The 16,826-nt window shown below is 45.1% G+C and overlaps 1 protein-coding gene across 1 annotated transcript in view; it reads left to right on the top strand.

Moving 5' to 3' along the window:
* The window catches only part of SP110 (SP110 nuclear body protein), a 28,686-nt gene extending 20,851 nt beyond the window's left edge, over nucleotides 1-7,835 (top strand). Inside the window, exons 10-13 of the mRNA XM_012642597.1 lie at nucleotides 1,055-1,204; nucleotides 2,040-2,120; nucleotides 5,909-6,037; nucleotides 6,293-7,835. Of these exons, the coding sequence (XP_012498051.1) occupies nucleotides 1,055-1,204; nucleotides 2,040-2,120; nucleotides 5,909-6,037; nucleotides 6,293-6,312 (380 nt within the window). The 3' untranslated portion in view covers nucleotides 6,313-7,835. The remainder of the gene's footprint in view (nucleotides 1-1,054; nucleotides 1,205-2,039; nucleotides 2,121-5,908; nucleotides 6,038-6,292) is intronic.
* The last annotated feature ends 8,991 nt before the right edge of the window (nucleotides 7,836-16,826 follow it).

Raw genomic sequence — 16,826 nt, 5'->3', positions numbered from 1 at the left:
TCAAAATTTAGAGAGAGAAAAAAACCATGTAGTAGTGCTTAAAATATACACACCACTCTCCCGTATTTTCTGTAGGAGTTTTCATCTTCGTTATGGGGGGGTGGAAATTAAAGTTGCCATTTAAAGACAAGTTTTAGGCCTTTTCAGTTTACACCCATCTCCTTTGGGATAGTCAGTAACTTCCGTGTTTGAACTCTCCGCCAGGGCGGGCTTCGGCTTCGGTCTGCCTCTCAAACGGTTAGCCACTCCCACTTCCTCCGGAAGTGGCCTCTGGGTATCCAGAAAAGGTCCTGGCCCGCCTGCCGAGAGCCTTGGTTGCGCAGTGCGTGTCCTCACAAACCTCCAGAGAGACATCTTTGTTCCACTGGACAGTGGTTATTCTGGGGGGATCAGTTCTAAAATCCACAGCCAGTGAAAAATGTGTTTTCTTCTTTCTACAATGAATGGGACTCACCTCCGCATCCTATGCCTCAACCTCCATCCGACCTTCCTCGGGGTAGCTGCCTTCTTGGTGGGGTTCTTGCCTCAATTCTTTGATTCCTTGCACTTTTCCCACTAGAGGAAGTTGGAACCTTTGGATCTCTCCCGCAGCACACAGAGACTCTGGGGGAACCCGGAGAGGTGCTTCATAAGGCCACGTCTCCACCGAAACAAGACTACATGGCCATAGCCGTTTCTCCTCAGATGTTGCCGCTTAATGGTTCAGGAGTCACACAAGAAAAAATCAGGAAATATGCCCCAATGCTCTGGGATTTCCCCAAATTTATCTGATTGATTTCAACAAGTGGTACCTGGAGTTAAAGCAGGTGGTAATTTGGGGGGAGAAAGATACATACAAGAAAAAAAGACATTTCAAAAAGTAGTATGTAAGGAAAAAGAAAAGAAAAGAAAAAAGATCATTATAAAGAAATAGGAGTAAAGTGAGGTACAGGGATACAGAGATCTCTTGTATGGGTGAGAGCCAAGGGCATGAAAAGGGAGGTCACTGATTGGGATAGGAGGAGGCTTACTGGGGACCCCAACTTAAACTATTCACAAATCACACTTGGTCCAGGGACAGCCTTACCTGGGCAGGGCACTCAAGAAAAGCTCCAAGTGGTGGATCAGATGACTCAAAGGAAGGATGACTCAACCAGAAACTTGAAGGTAGTGACAAGGACCCAAAAGACAAGAACTGAATTTGCCCAAACGTCCAGATCAAAGGGTAAGGCTGATGATGGAATCTGCCATTCCACCAGGTGCAGGGTTAGGTATCAATAGATATGTAAAGTCAAAACAAGAAGGAGGGAGAAGTACAGAGAATGAGGATGGAGTGTAACAAGAGGGACAAAGAGACAGCAAGGATCTAGTGCATCTAAGGAGTTTATGTTGAAGAAACAGGTATGTTGACAGGGCCAGCTGTGGCCCAGGGCAGCAGCTCTGAAGCTTTTTGGTCTCAAAACTCCTTTATACTCTTAAAAATCGTTGAGGACCCCAAAGGGCTTTTTTTTATGTTGTTTATGTCTATATGTACCTTACTAGAAATTTAAAAAAGAAACAATAAAAAGCCAATTACCCATTAACATAAGTAACATATTGTTTTTATGAAAAACAAATATATTTTCCAAAACAAAAAGAAAATTAGTGAAAAGAGTGACATCACTTTATATTTTTGCAAATTTATTTAATGTCTAGCTTCCTAGAAGAAGCTAGATTCTTATATCTGCTACTGCATTCAATCAGTTATGATATGTTGCTTTGGTTCAAAGTATAGGAAGAAAATCCAGCCTCACACAGATTTGTAGTTGAAAAGGGTAGAAAATTTGAACAGTCTTTTTGAGATATCTGTGGATGTTCACTTTTAATACAACTCCAAAATACAGTAAGTGGCAGTTTCTTAAACATTAGTTATAATGTAGAATCTGAAACCGTATCGGCGAACTTGATGAAGTTGCTCTCCAGCCCGCAGCTCCAGAGTGTGCGAGGTCCTTCCTGAGTCTCCGGGAGATTCCTAATGGAACTTGCCGGGAGGGCATTTACCGAAATCTTTCTTTTTTCAGACATCAGTGACAGCACTTCAGAAATGAATAAAGGAAAGAAGTCCCAGGAGACGCCTAGCACACCACCAACGGCCACACAAGGTAAAGATTAGGGATTGCTAGTCTCAGAGTGCAGTCATCAGGAACCCAAATTCAGAGCTGTTTTATTCTAAGCCAGTATTTCTCAACCTTTTTTTTCTTCTTTATTGCTGTGCTGAAGAGCCCTTCTGAATTTTTTTCCTAATCATGGCCCTCCCCATGATATTTTAATACCACAAATATGTGTCTATTTATGTAATATGTATGTGTGTGCGTGTGTGTGTGTGTGTGTATGTGTGCGTGTGTAATCTGTACATTATAAGATCTTTCTCACCGCCCAAGAACCAATTTTTGCTCTGCTGGAGGCAACATCACCACCACTGAGAATGCATGTCCTAAGGATATTCTTGGTCCCATACTGACCCATGGATCAAGCTTTTTTCTAGGGTTCCGGTCTCCATATTTCTCATGTGACCTTTCTGGGAAAATTGGGAAGAGAAAAGCTTATCACAAACACGCATGTAATGCTATGACTGAGCATGTGCAACTGGCAGCGTTGCTGTGAGCGTGTGCTGGTAAAACGGGGTGTGTTAGTTCACCACTCACCATCGCCACCATAGTTCACATTTCTGGAGTAAGCTGATACCACCATCCTTAGAGGGGAAAATACAGTTGCATATTCTTCTCTTTGTTGGTGATATGATCATTGTGTCACAAATTCACAGAACCCTCACATGACAATTGTGACTTTCAAATAACAATTATCTAAATTAATGTCAGGAAGAATGGGTTAAATTTTACCACCTTAAAATCTAAATTATCATTTTTAACAGTTTCTCCTACATTGCACTGAATTATATAGTAATATTTCAACTTTTCTGATGAATAATTTTATGTTGTTCTCACAACAACCCTTGGAGACGGTTGAATGATTTAATACAATTTTACAGATGAGGAAATTGAGACACAGAAAGGATTAATTGGCTTGTCCAGGATCCTATGGATGACGGCTGGCTGGCACAGGACTAGGCTCCTGCTCCCTGAGGATTCTCTTCAGGAGCCATCATTCTCCATTAGAAAGGAAGGCGCAGAAATAATATTGTCAAAGCCTTGTCAGTTCACTATTGCCAGAGATGAGTGTGGTCACAAAAATATAAAATTGGCTTATTCAGAGATTACTTTCTTTCTCATTACTTTCTAGATCCTATGGATAATGGAAATAAACCTTCTTTGGGAAAGTCTTCCAGGAAAAAGCTTAAGTGTAAAGAAAGTCTGTATACTTTGGTCTCTATGATTAAGCACAATTTGTTTAAATAATCACCTATTAATGGACAGTTAGCTTATGTGCAATTTTTATATTAAAATAGAAATCAGGTTTATGTATGTTTTATCTTTGCACACTTGTCCAGTAATTTCCTTAGAATTGATTTTTAAACATGAGATTGCTTGGTTAGAATCTATATATCTTAAAGTGTGTACATATTACTGAATTGCCCCCCAGAAAATGTAATGATTTTTGTTCCCTTTAACAATATATGAGTACTCATTTTCTACATCCTCGACACTAGATATGATAAAACTTTTTAAATATTTGGGCATACTTGAAAGTAAACAATGCATTTCGTTCATTATTAGTAATGTAAAGATGATTTCTAAATATTAATAAATGTGTCATCTTCTTTTCCTTGAGCATTTTTAATTTATGTTCTTTGCTTATTTTCCTAGCATACTATTCATCTTTTGCTTTATCTAATAAGGATATTTACCTTCTATATGTTACGTATATTGCAATTTTTCTCATTTTGCTTTCGTTTTAATATCGTGGGGGCGTTTTTTGAAGTGTAGACAGTTTAAATTTTTTAAACATTCAAATTTGTTTATCTTTTAGCTGTATAACTTCTGGCCTTGAGTTTTGGTTAGGAAAACCTCTTAATATCCATGGCTTATAACAGCTTCTTTCTATATTTTTGTCTAGTCTTAAAAAAACCACTAATTAGTTTTAAAATGGCATATTTTAAATGTTAGCTATCCCCGTTACATCTTCGTTCAATCCTTTTTCATTTCCAGGTAAAATACTTTTTTCACAGAGGTCACATGGTTTTCTTGCTTTCCCAAAGTGATGGGAAAGCAGAAAAAAATTTACTTAAAAAATATTGATATCACGGGCTGTAGATCAATATTTGTAGCCCATAAAAAGTGATTATTATTATATACTTTTTTTTTTCCAGAAAAGAGTAGAAAAGAATGTAGATGGTCAAGTCCAAGAAGAAGACAGGAAAAAAGGCTCCCAAGAGGTAAGGAAGAAAAGTGAAGCTGTTACTCCCGTGGTGTTTATCAGGGTGCTCACTCAACTGGCCAGCCTGACCAGGAGGTCCTCTCCAGCCATGCAGACACCCTTTATCTCTGGAGCACGGCCAGCCCCACCCTGTCTTCTAGGCCACCCCATCAAAGGACTCCTCCCCACAAAAGAAGGGAGAACCCAGCACCAAGTTGGTTCAAACCTGGCCTTCTTTTCTCTTATCGTAGGGAAGGAATGGGGTTGAGACGGACATGAGGTGTCAGACGGTCTTGAGATTAGGATTGCATCCAGTCCAGGGTCAGAGCCAGGAAGAACAGACACGGGAAACCTGAATCCGCGACCAGGACTCAGACTCCCAATCCCAAACTGAAATTAGATTTGGAGTCACAGAGTGTTCAGAACCACCTCAGTCAACTCAAGCCTCTTTACATGCCTGCGTTTATGCATCTACTCCAATGCACGAAAACTGTGTTATTTGTAGAATAGGAAACAAAAAAACTGCATTTTTCTGGCTCCTCTGCTATGTCTCTTCTCTATGGCCTTCATCACCCCTTTCTTTTTCTGCTCTGAATTTTCTCCCTCTTCCCTTTTCCTATTCCTTTCTCCTTCCCTTTTTCTTTCTTTCTTTTTTTTTTTTAATTATTTACCGAGGGCCCAAGGTGTGCCAGGCAGTGGGGATTCTTCTGGATTCTGTGCCCTTATGGTGACGTGGGCCACCCTGGGAAGGAATCTCCTCCCAGCTCCCAAACATGAATCGGGACATGAATGTCACTGCTGTGGAAATTCCCCCAGTTTTTCTGCTTGTTCCCAACATGCCTCAGCCTTGGGGGTTGAGCTGGGAAGGGACTCAGGTCTGCTGCCCTTCTCCTCCCCTGGCCTCTTCCTCCCCATTCCCTGCCCCATTTCCTCCCTGGGCTGGAGGAAACTTTCTGTCATTTGCTGAGTGTTCGGTACCCCTAACTTCTAGGAAAACTTGACATTCAGACCTCTAAGCTTTTCTTTGGTGTGTAGAGGTAATTTTTGGAACTTAGAAATCCCCTTTTGCTCTCAAAAAATTGTGTATTTCAAGATTTTGTCTAAGGTCTCCAAAATGGCCTCAACTGAGTAGTGACATCTCAGTTCTAACCAGCATCTTCCCTTCCCCTGAAACCCGTTGATTGAATAGTCAGGGAAACCTTTACCACTTATAACAATGAAAAATATGTACTTCTAATATTTCTAAAAGTTTAGTGCCTGTTACACGTTTATTCAGCAAAGATAGATTGAGTGTAAGAGTGTGCTTATGGAGCTTATACTCTAATTGAGATACCTATAATTAATAAACAAAAAGAAGGGTTGAAAGGAAAAAGAGAAACAGGAAGAAGTATGGTGAGTATTGTAAGTCTGGGAGAGAAAGATATACACAAGAAAAGAGGGAAGTAATTATAGAGAAATGGCAAGATAAAAGTGAGGTACAGAGATCTCCTGAAAGGTTAAGGGGTAATGAAAAGAGGGTCACTAATTAGGGGACCCCAATTTAAACTATTCACAAATCACTGCTTGGTTGGTCCAGAGGCAACTTCACCTGGGCATGGGATCCAAGAAAAGCTCCCAGTGGTGGGTCAGGCGACTCAAAGGAAGACGGACGACTCAACCTGCAACTCAAAGATCATGACAAGGGCCCAAAAGGCAAGATCAAAGGGTAAGGCTGATGATGGTATCTGCCATTTCAATGGCTCAATGTGGGAAGGTCTGTCCTGGAGCAGGTACAGGGTTGGGTACTCATGTGAAGTTAACAGTAGAAGGAGGGAGAAGTACAGACAAGCGAGGACCTGTTGGTGTGAGAGTAGTTTTTGGAAGAAGGAAGTGTGTTCTCAGGGCGCAGTTCTCCTTGGCATTGCCATGTGGATTCACATGGCCACTCCCCAGTATCTGATGTTTTCATTTCTATTAACAGAGTCACCACTACTCTACTGAGCATGGGAGACTCATTTGATTCTGGCCGACTCAGTAATGAAAGTAGCACCAATCCTCAAAGTGGACACATCTTCAGCATTATCCCTTAATGGTTCATCTCTAGAAGTGAAGTTGCTTGGTCATCGAGTCTGCATATTTAAAATTAACACATATTGATTGTGAAATTGCCAAAATTATTGTCAGTTACACTCCCATTAACATTGTATGGGCATCCTTTTCCCTGCTCCTTCAGCAGCATTAGAAATAACAAGAGTGTTCTGTTTGCCAAATGTAAAGGCAAAGAATGATATTCCACTGGTGTTTTCCTTTGAATTTCTTTGCACTATGCAGATGATTAAACATGCCGTGGTTTGTTGTATTCCTGTTAACCAATCTTCCAGTGCCCCATCTCCTCAGAAGGTTACACAGCCCTGCCCTGTGGACTCAGGAGTGCCCATGTGACTTGACTTAGCCAAAAAAACATGGACCAAAGTGAGAGGCTCACTTTCAGGCCAAAGCTTTAAGGGCTTACATATCTTCTTTCCCTGTGTCCCAAGACCAGCAATGTTCTAGACAGAGGCTGCCCTGTCCCCAGGAGCCAGGATTGTTGGTGACATGGGGCTGAGCTTCAACTAATGTGTGAACAAGCAGCATGAGGGAGAAGTAGACCTTTGTTGTTGTAAACCAGAACTTGGCAAACTTTTTCCCGAAAGGGCCAGAAGATAAATAGTTTAGGCTTTGCTGGCCATACAGTCTCTCTCACAAATACTCAGCTCTGCCTTTGTATCGTGAAAGCAGCCAGAGACACAACAAATGGGAATCAACGTGTTCCAATAAAACTTTATTTACAAAAACAGGCAGCAGGCCAATTTGGCCCTCAGGCCATACTTTGCTGACAGCTATAATAAACTGATGAGATTTGGGAAGATCATGGATTACCACAGCATTATCTAGCCTATCTTTACTAATTTACCTGTTGCTTTAATAAATTTGTCATTATTAGAATTTTTTCTTTTGAGGATCACCTATTCATATTTGCCCATTTTTATATACTACTAGTCATTCTGTGTTTAAGCAGTTAGGGAAATAAACCCTTCATTATACTTGCTGCCATTTTTCTCATTTTGTTTTTGTCATTTAACTTACTTGAGAAGCTTTTGGTTGTGGAGACATTTTTTTTAATACACAAATCAGTCTATCTTCAGCAGTATGGTTTATGCCAGAGTTTCTCAACACGGCATTATTGACATTTGAGGCTGAAAAATTCATTACTACGGAGGCCACACTGTGCCTCCTTGGGTGTTTAGCAGCATCCCTGGCCCCCACCCATTAGAGGCCAGGAGCACCTGCCTCCCAATCTTGCTTCTCAAATAAAAAAATTTCCAAACATTGCCACGTATCCCCTGGGGGCAGAATCACCCAGCACCGACGACTGCTTTATGCTCTGTCCTTTTTCCCTAGAAAGCCCTTTCTGTGTAATATTTATAATGCTATATGTTATCCCTCTATCAGCACTTTCACGTTCCATGGTTTCAGTTACCCATGTTCAAACATGGTTCGAAAATATTAAATGGTAAATTTCAGAAATAAACAATTCATAAGTTCAAAATTGGATGCTGTTCTGAGTAGCGTGATAAAATCTTACACTGTCCCTCTCCGTCCCACTCAGGGGCGTGAATCATCCTCTGTCCAGCGTCCCATGCTGTGTACACTGCCTGCCTGTTAGCTGCTTAGTAGCCGTCTTGGTTATCAAATAAAAAAAATATAGTCTGTACAGCCGCAGTCCCCAAGCTTTTTGGTACCCAGGAGCAGTTTGGTGGAAAACAATTTTTCCACAGATCGGGGGTGGGAGGATAGGGGGAGGGCATCATTGTCTCAGCTCCACCTCAGATCATCAGGCATTAGATTCTCATAAGGAGCGTGCAACCTAGACCCTTCGCATGCGCAGTTTACAGTAGTGTCCGCGCTCCTATGGGAAGCTAGTGCTGCCGCTGGTCCGACAGGAGGCAGAGCTTGTGTGGTGATGCGAGCGATGGGGAGCAGCTGTAAATACAGATGAAGCTTTGCTCACCCACCTGCCACTCACTTCCTGCCACATGGCCCAGTTCCTGACAGGCCATGGACCACTACTGGTCCAGGGCCCAGGGGTTGGGAACCCCAGCTATATAGGGTTCGGTACTATCTGCAGTTTCAGGCATCCACTGGGGGGCTTGGGACATGTCCCCCGCAGATAAGGGGGGAAGCCCATACATGCCTTTATTTACATCTAGTATTTATGTTAAATATAGATACATAATTAGTGAAAATTTGGCTTCTGTAATATTTTTAGCCTTCCTATCTGTAAACATGCACGTGCTATTTTCCCTTAGTCAATGCTATCATTTTCCTTTCAGAGGGGCTCATATATAGCTTCTCTCTCCAAACTGGTAGAAAGGCAGGAAAAATTACTTTAAAATTGTTGACATAGGAGGCTTATAAATCTATGCTTACAGCTATAAGTGATTATTAATATTTTAAAACAAGAAGAGGAAGAAAGGTACCTGTTCAAGTTTGAAAACAAGGTTTCAGAAAAATATTGGCCGGAGGGGTGAGCAAGCCCTGGAGCTCCCCCTCCGGCTCCCAGAGCCCTGGCCTCTGCTGAAGGCTCCACCCTCCCTGTCCTCCTCTTTCCCTTCCACGGTCCTTGTCCTTCTCTTAGGTTCTCGTCCACCCCCGGAGGTGCCAGGCGAACAGCGGCGCATCAGGAGTGCTGCCGCCCAACCTACTCTGGCAGCACCTGGTGGCTGTTTCCACACTCGGGAGGATTCTTTAACACAGAGCTGAGCAAGACCCAAAAATGATTGAGGGAGATCACCGAACCCATAAGTCAAGTTCTGATATCAACTTCTACTTCCTCCCTTGTAGTTATTACAGGAAACGCTTATCCAAGCACAGAGCGCCAGCGTTCTTTCCCCTCCTGTGTGGGTCGGGTCTGGGCTTGCTCCTGCCCGGCCCCTCTGCGCTCAGGCCCCTTTGCATGGCTGTCCTCGCCCTCCTGCGCCTCCTCTGACACTCGTTGTTCTTCTGCTGCCCTATCTTACTTCTTCAGCATCATCTCTTGTCACACTCTCTTCCCTCTTTAGGCTCCAGCCCCACTGGCCTTTGTTCTTTTCATTCCTGGAGCATAACAGGTGCTACACACGCTGGGGTCCCCAGACTGGTGCCACGTCCAACCTTGTTTCTCGCAGGTCTGCAAGAATAAGCTTGTCAATCAACGGGGACGCGCAGCACTGTTTTCACAGCCAGACTCCTCCGTGGAGAGAGCGGTGCCTTGAGTCTGATCAAGCTCCTGTCTTGCCTCAGGCCAGAACATGGAGTAGCACCAGTGCGACGTACTTACACAGAAACGCGTGTATCATAAGTGCACGCATGATGGATTAACACACACCCACAAAGCACTCACATCCCCCGCACCCAGGTCAAGAAACAGGACGGAATCAACAGCCATAATCCAATCCCTACCCCCAGGCCTAGGGTCGCACTAGCCTGATTTCTCACCACGTAGGTCACCTGGACACTTTACCTCCTCCCTGCTCACGGCCTCCTCACGTGGGTCTCCGCGCTACATGCCCCTCCCCAAAGCCAATCCCTTCCTCCCGCTTCACACCCCCAGCCCTCACCTTAAACGTCACTTCCACAGGGAGCTTTCTCTGTCCGGCAGGCAGGGGCAGGTCTCCCCGACATGCCCTCGTAAAGGCCTGCATTTTTTCTTCATGGACCTTATGTGAACTCTAATTAACGATCTGCGCACAGCCTGTTCACTGCGGGAAACTCGTGCGAGGTCAGTAAGTGGATTAGTCTTGTCCGTGGCTCTGTGTCAGCTCCCTGAGCCTCACATACCTGATACTTAAATAACTGATGAATCAATACGTTAGTCATTCTTCTTCGTCAAGTATAAATACCAATATCTGGGCCCATATAATGCATTTGTTGGAATTAGAAACAGGTGCCCCTTCCTCAGTGCACTGGCAGAGCTGATTCCTGAAACCAAATCCTTTGCTGCCCTCTGCTGGAAGATTGTTGTACAAAGCGAACGCATTGAGTGATGTGACTCAGAGCACACCCTTAAAGGTGGAATCCTTGCTCGGTGCACAACCCGCACGACCTTAGGCAGAGGCCTTCATAGCGATATAAATGTGTACAGCACTTCACAATTGACAAAGCACTTTGTTCTACATTGTATCATTTAATCCTCACAATAAGTCAGCCTTACGAGCCCATTTTACAGATTCAATTAAAGACACATGAGCTAAAATCAACCCAGATATTCTAATTCTAAGTCCTTTTGTCTTTACACCAAAAAAGTAAATAAATAAACCCACCTACCTCCTAGCCCTTTTATGAAACACTGATACGCAGGCAGAGGCAGGAGCCGGGCAATGCCTGCAGTTGGCTCAGCTTCTCCCGCCTCCTCAGCACTTCCGCCTTGTCTTCACTTCTGATTAAACACAGGGTGGCTGTGCTGTTATCGATCGTATCATGTGAAACCTCCTTGCAGCATTTCTGATGACAGGGAAAGAGCGCGAGACTAGGAGTCTGGCGTGTTGAATTCAGTGCCAGCTCCTCCTCACACAGTGCGGTGACCACCAGAAACTCTCTCGCCAAGCCCGAGCCCAAGTGCCCCGTCCATAAAAGGAGAGCAGTCGCCGCCTCCTCTTTCTTACACACTGTCGTGACGGTGGACGACAGTGTGTCTGCTGCCCCTACTATTTCCTTGACTATTACTTTTCCTCCTGCTGCCCATCTCTGCTCCTACCACCCCTCCCCAGACCCCTCTTGTGTATAGCATAGAGCTTCCAGATCTTTCCCCAGCCTTCCCGTCTTTCCATGCACAATTTCCACCTTATGCTTTTTCCCTGTGTTCTGTAAGAATTCCTGGGGTTGGTCTCTTGATCACTAATTAGTTTTTTTCCATTCCGCTATTCCTTGTCTCTATTAGGCTTTTCTTTTTAATCTTCTCCACCATGCTTTTCCTTTCCACTAGCTCTCTCTGTTCTATAATTGGTTACTCTTCATAGCAGCTCCTCGCTGTTTGCTCCCACGTACTGACGGGGCCCTAATCCCGACGCTACTGTAGCTCCCTTAGAAGATGAGCTGGAGGATGCTGGAGCCCAGGCAGGCCTGTCCCGCAGCTTCCTGGGGCCACAGGGTTCCATCCTTAAGGCCTGTTTTGTGAGAGGGCAGGTGAAGCTGAGTCACACTCAGGACTGTTGGGAACAGACCAGAAAGCTGCTTTTTGGCGCAAGGTGGGTGGCTTTGAAAGTCCTTGGGCCTAAGGGACTTGGCTTCTCTTGCATCAGAACCCCAGATTTCCACTCAGCAGTCCTGAGTTGCCAAATCTCTCTATGTGCACTTTCCAGATTAGTCTAGAACTCTCCAGGGTTTTCATAGAGGAAGAAACAGGAAAGCACTAAAATGAATACAGACAGCAGACAATGGAGACTGGCGCCACCCTCCTGCCAACCATCTCACTCTCCCAAGTCTCTGTTTGAATCAGGAAATAAGATTATAAATGAAGACTTTTTCTCCAGAAACATTAACACAAAGAAATATTTTAGCTAGGCAACTTTCATCCGCATAGAGAGATAAGTAGGATGCTTATGGAATAAAAGAACATTAGGTCATGGCCAATTAGCCTGCAAATTAAAACACTTTCACCAAGGAAGCCCTTTGTATTCCATTGAAATGTTTGGTTTGAGGTAATGTTGGTGGCAGTGGTAGGTTTGTTGGTTACAGAACACTCTGTACACATAGCTAATGTGGCACTCACAATGGAAGACTCCTGCAAATTAACCAGAGACGGTTCCCCAATGCCATTTACATTGTCATTGTTATTATTTTATAATTATTGGAATTCATGGAGAGGAGAATTCAAGAGGAAGATGGAATGAAGACTGAATACCACTTAACTGTCCTCTTCTACTTTCAGAAAAACCTAAGGATGACAGTATGGATTTTCAGTGTCCTGATCTTCCTATGACCTGTGATAAAGAGAAAGCGATTTTACATGTGGAGAGAATGAAACTCGGTGAGCTCCTTGGCCTTCTGCTCCCTGGAATCCCTAGAAGGGAGGGAAATACCATGTGTGTCATTGTTCAGGACACGGACCCTGCTAGTGAGGCTGCAGAAAAAGAAATGCTTCTTAAGAAAGAATTTCCAGACTTTTCCACATCACAGTATTTCTGACCACCAGACCACTCCAGCCCCACGTGGACCCTGCGATACTCATCACCATGTCCTTGCTGCATGTGGCTGTCACATGAGATGCAAATCCTGTCCCACTGCCTGACCACTTAGACAGGCTTTTAGGGCTTCCTTCCATCTAAGAGAAGAGGAATCCAGTCTCTTGCTACTGCTCCCACCTCCCAGAGGGAGTCTCTCTCCACCCAGAAAGGTGGAGGCCACAGTTAAGAGTGGGGTGCTTTGGGGTGAGTTCCTAGAGGACAGAGGTGGATCTCAGAGGGGGCTATCTTTTTCTTACAGGACCCTCAAAGAAGTGCATTCAGAATGAGGAGGGAGTTCGGCTCACAGCAAAAGAATTTGAAATGAAAGGAAAAGGGAGAAGCACAAAGGACTGGAAGCAGAGAGTGTGTTACAGAAGAAAGAGCCTAAGACAGTTGCTGAAGGTATTATAATGGCGAGGGACAGACTGGTGATGGGTTAAATCTTTGAAGGAGGAGTGGAATTGCAACAGCAGAACTGTGAAGGATCCCCATTAGGATTCAGCAGGATGATTCAGAAATAGCTAAAGATTCATAGAAAAAGTTGTGGGTGACAAAGTTGGGAACACAGATTGGTCCTGATGGTGGAGAACTTTAAATGCAGACAAAGGGTTCTGGGGTCGGGATAGACTTAAGAAGCTAGAAAGAAACTAGCTGAAGACATAGATGCCAGCAACAGCTTTCCTGCATCCTCTAAGTGATAAACACCTTCGCAAGGCCCAGTTCATCTGCCTGTCTTTGAAGCATTTACAGGCCATCCTGTCTCATCTGCACTTTCTCCCCTCGGCGCGCTGTTCCTGTCCTGGGAACAACTGCAGAGCGTGCTGGTCTTTGTGATCCCAGGACGCAACACAAAGCATCCCAATAATACTCAAAAACTCACCTGGTGTGGTGGCTCACACCTGTAATCCCAGCACTTTGGGAGGCTGAGGCAGGAAGATCACTTGAGCCCAAGAGTTGGAGACCAAGGTAGCAACATAGAGAGATCCCATCTCTACAAAAACTAAAAATAATTAGCCAGGTACAGTGGTGTGTGTCTGTAGTCCCAGCCACTCAGGTGGCTGAGGAGGGAGGATCGCTTGAGCCCAGGAGTTCAAGGTTACAGTGAGCTGTGATCGTGCCCCTGCACTGCAGCCTGGGTGACAGAGTGAGACCCTGTCTCTAAAAAAGGAAGGAAGGGAGGGAGGAAGGGAGGATGGAATGAAGGAAGGAAGATTGATTATCATGAGGATGAGAAATCATAAGAATGTTATCTAGACAGGAAGAAATAGAAAAGAAAAGCAATAGATGGGAAAGGAATTGGGAAAGAAGAACTTGGGTCTGGTTTTGAGTGACAGGGAAAAGATGATTTTATCATTATGTGAAGTCCAAAAGAAGAACTGATTGAGGAGGGAGCTAATTTCTCGTTTAGACACGTTAGGTTTGAGATCCAGGGTGAGGTCCAGGGACAGATATTCACCAGGAAGTGGGATCTTCGACATCTACAAAAGAAGAGCCTCCAGAATGACCTCATTGTTTGCTCTGTCCTGCAGGAATAGCTCTCAAGAGAGAGGCAAATAGCAGGTGAATTTCCACCGTGTTCCCAGTCGCCACGCTGCAGCCGCCCCACGTCTGAAGACTCGCCTCAGAGTCCCTGAGTTCCCAGCGCCAAGTCGTCTTCACGTTTGGGAAGGGCATTTTCTTAACGACCGCTTTAGCATACTGTTACCTGCACATGCCGCCATGATTGTCATAGTTAACTTGGGATGGGGAAGCAAATGACTCTTTAAAATAAAAATTAGGGCAAAAGCTAATGATGTCCATGTGTTTTAGGAGAAGATTATGGATATTTGAATGACTACAAAGCAAAGGTGTCAGAAGTAGAATGCTCTAGTGTGAAAAGCAAATAAAGTCTTGAAGGACAAGGGGATCATCTTTAATTGAACGCCAAGTGTTGCTCAATGCCATGCGCTTGTTATTAGTAGCACCAGGATGGAATGATAGATTTGAACCGAACTTTGTCTCTGCAGAGCCTCCCTGCAGGTAAAAGTCGCAGGCATCCACGGGCTGCACTGAGCCCTCCTCAGCCTTCACACATGCTCCAGACATGAGTTCCACGCACGAGCTTCCCCTTAGCCGGGAACTTCCAGCAGAGGCACTGGGGCTTCTCCCAGTTGGCCCTGGAGGCTGGCCTGATGCTTGGCTGGGAGATGCTTTTGCTAGGATGCTGTTCCTTGGGGGAAACTCCTGTCCAAGGGGAGTTGGGGACAGGAAACACTGTTGTTTCTGTTCTGTGTCTATTCAGAAAAGACGGGAAGCATAGCCTAGTCCCACATTTCACCTTGTTCTCATTGGGCTGATGGAGGCCCGACGTCTCCAGAGGTTAAAGCCCAGTTTCCAACATTCAGGCCTGGCAGGCAGGGCTCCTTGTGCCCCCAGCAGCTCAGGCAGGGAAGGGAAAGCCCACCACTCTGGCACCACCTTCCTCAGACCACCCAGCTGCTGCCTCCACTGATGGGAGGGGACCATTGGTGCGAGAGCTCATGTGGGGGTCTTGGGCACTCTGAGAGGTGACCCCATGGCTGAGCCCCTCACCCGTTCCTGAAGGAGGACAGTGACAGGCACAGGAATGTTGGCTGTTTTCAGGGGCCTTGCCCTCTGCCGACCTTACGTCCAATCTCTCAGGACCCTGTGGGGCTGCGCCTTCTGCAGGACGAAGGCGTCTTCAGGAAGCCAACAGTGTCATCGGGAATCTAAGATCCCGGGGAGGCAGATGCAGCTTGGGGAGCAGCTGGTGAGCGGGATGCGAACCCCGAGCTCTCTCCTTTCCTTCTCACGTGACAAGCGCAAACAGGCACATGGTTAGGAGAATACAACAAAAGGAGCCTACAGTGTCTCGCTTGAGAGGATGGTAAGGTAATGCCCAAACCATAGAGTCCAAACAAATTCCACGCACCCCTTGAGGCTCGGTAAGCACAGCTGGGAGGTTGGCTGGGCTCGGCTGCCCATCGGTGTGCGTGTCTGGGCACAGGCCTGGCTTCGCTGTCTCCAAGCTGCATGTCACTTTCAGGCCCTCTTCACGTTTTACAGAAATGTGAATTCCTCTTTTGAAGGCCTGCTGTCATCCACAAAGCTCCTTTTTTGCAGAGATCCCATGTAATGTAAGTCACATTTTATGGTTTTCTTGCATAAAATGCATGGAGACGTTTGGGGTCTGAGTCCTGCAGGAGCTGCAGTTTGCTCAGGAGGCAGGAGGCAGGAAAGCAGCGGGTTTAGCAGCAGACTCTGGGCTGGGACTGCCTGCTTCAAACTCCTCACACCGCATGCTCGCTCTGGGCCGCTGGGCAAGTTCTTCCATGTTTCTCAGTTTCATCTTCTCTCTAGTAGAAATGTCTTTCTTACAGACAGCCCAGGGCCTAACAGTCTAGGGATTAAGAGCACAGATGCCAAACTGTGTGGGTTCTGGTCCCGGCTCTGCTGCTTTCTAGCTGAGAAATCTTGGATAGGTTATTTGACGTCTCCATCCCTTGGCTTCCTTATCTAAGAAATGGGGGTAATTATTTATGGTGCCTGTAAATGTGGAAGTCACATGTTCCTATACAGGGCTGAGAACTTAGTTCGTGAAGTGCTTAGAACAATGGCTGGCACAGAGGTGTCAGATGTTATTATCATCATCACCCTGGAAACAAAGGCTTGTATTGTATTTAAGTTGGATCCATTCCAGTGATGACAGCTGTGCTAATGTCACCTCTCTGGTGGCTTTGTCCCCAGATTCAAGACTATGACAAGCTCTTTAAGGAAGCCATGTGGTTGGACCCGGTCAAGGAAAGGCTGATTAAGGAAGTGTACACAGTGGTATGGTTTGTGTGGGACATGCGCCTCATCTTTCACAACCACAAAACATTTTATAAGGTAAAGGGCATTCCCTGCTTCCTTTTTGTGTCCTTTCTACTTCCCCCTAATTTCTGGGACAGCAGAACTTTGCAAAGATTGCACCCAGTGTCATCCAGAGAAGAGCTCAAACAAGGTAAGAATCATGGAAGAAAACTACGTTAGCGTTCCTGGAGGCAAGGTGTGGTTGGCAAAGAAAAAAAAACAGCACACAGGACAGGGGAGAGTCCTCGTAAACCCGCGGTCCCCGGCCTTTTTGGCAGCAGGGACCATTTTCATGGAAGACAATTTTTACCACGGACAGTGGTAGGGGGGATGGTTTCGGGATGATTCAAGTGCATTACATTTATTGTGCACTTCATTTCTATTATTATTACATTGTAATATAATTATACAACTCACCAT

Source organism: Propithecus coquereli, unplaced genomic scaffold, assembly GCF_000956105.1.
Source record: "Propithecus coquereli isolate 6110/MARCELLA unplaced genomic scaffold, Pcoq_1.0 Scaffold18, whole genome shotgun sequence".
Taxonomy (NCBI): Eukaryota; Metazoa; Chordata; class Mammalia; order Primates; family Indriidae; genus Propithecus; species Propithecus coquereli.
The sequence above is the reverse complement of the archived record's forward strand: the minus strand, read 5'-3'. Positions and strand labels throughout refer to the sequence as shown.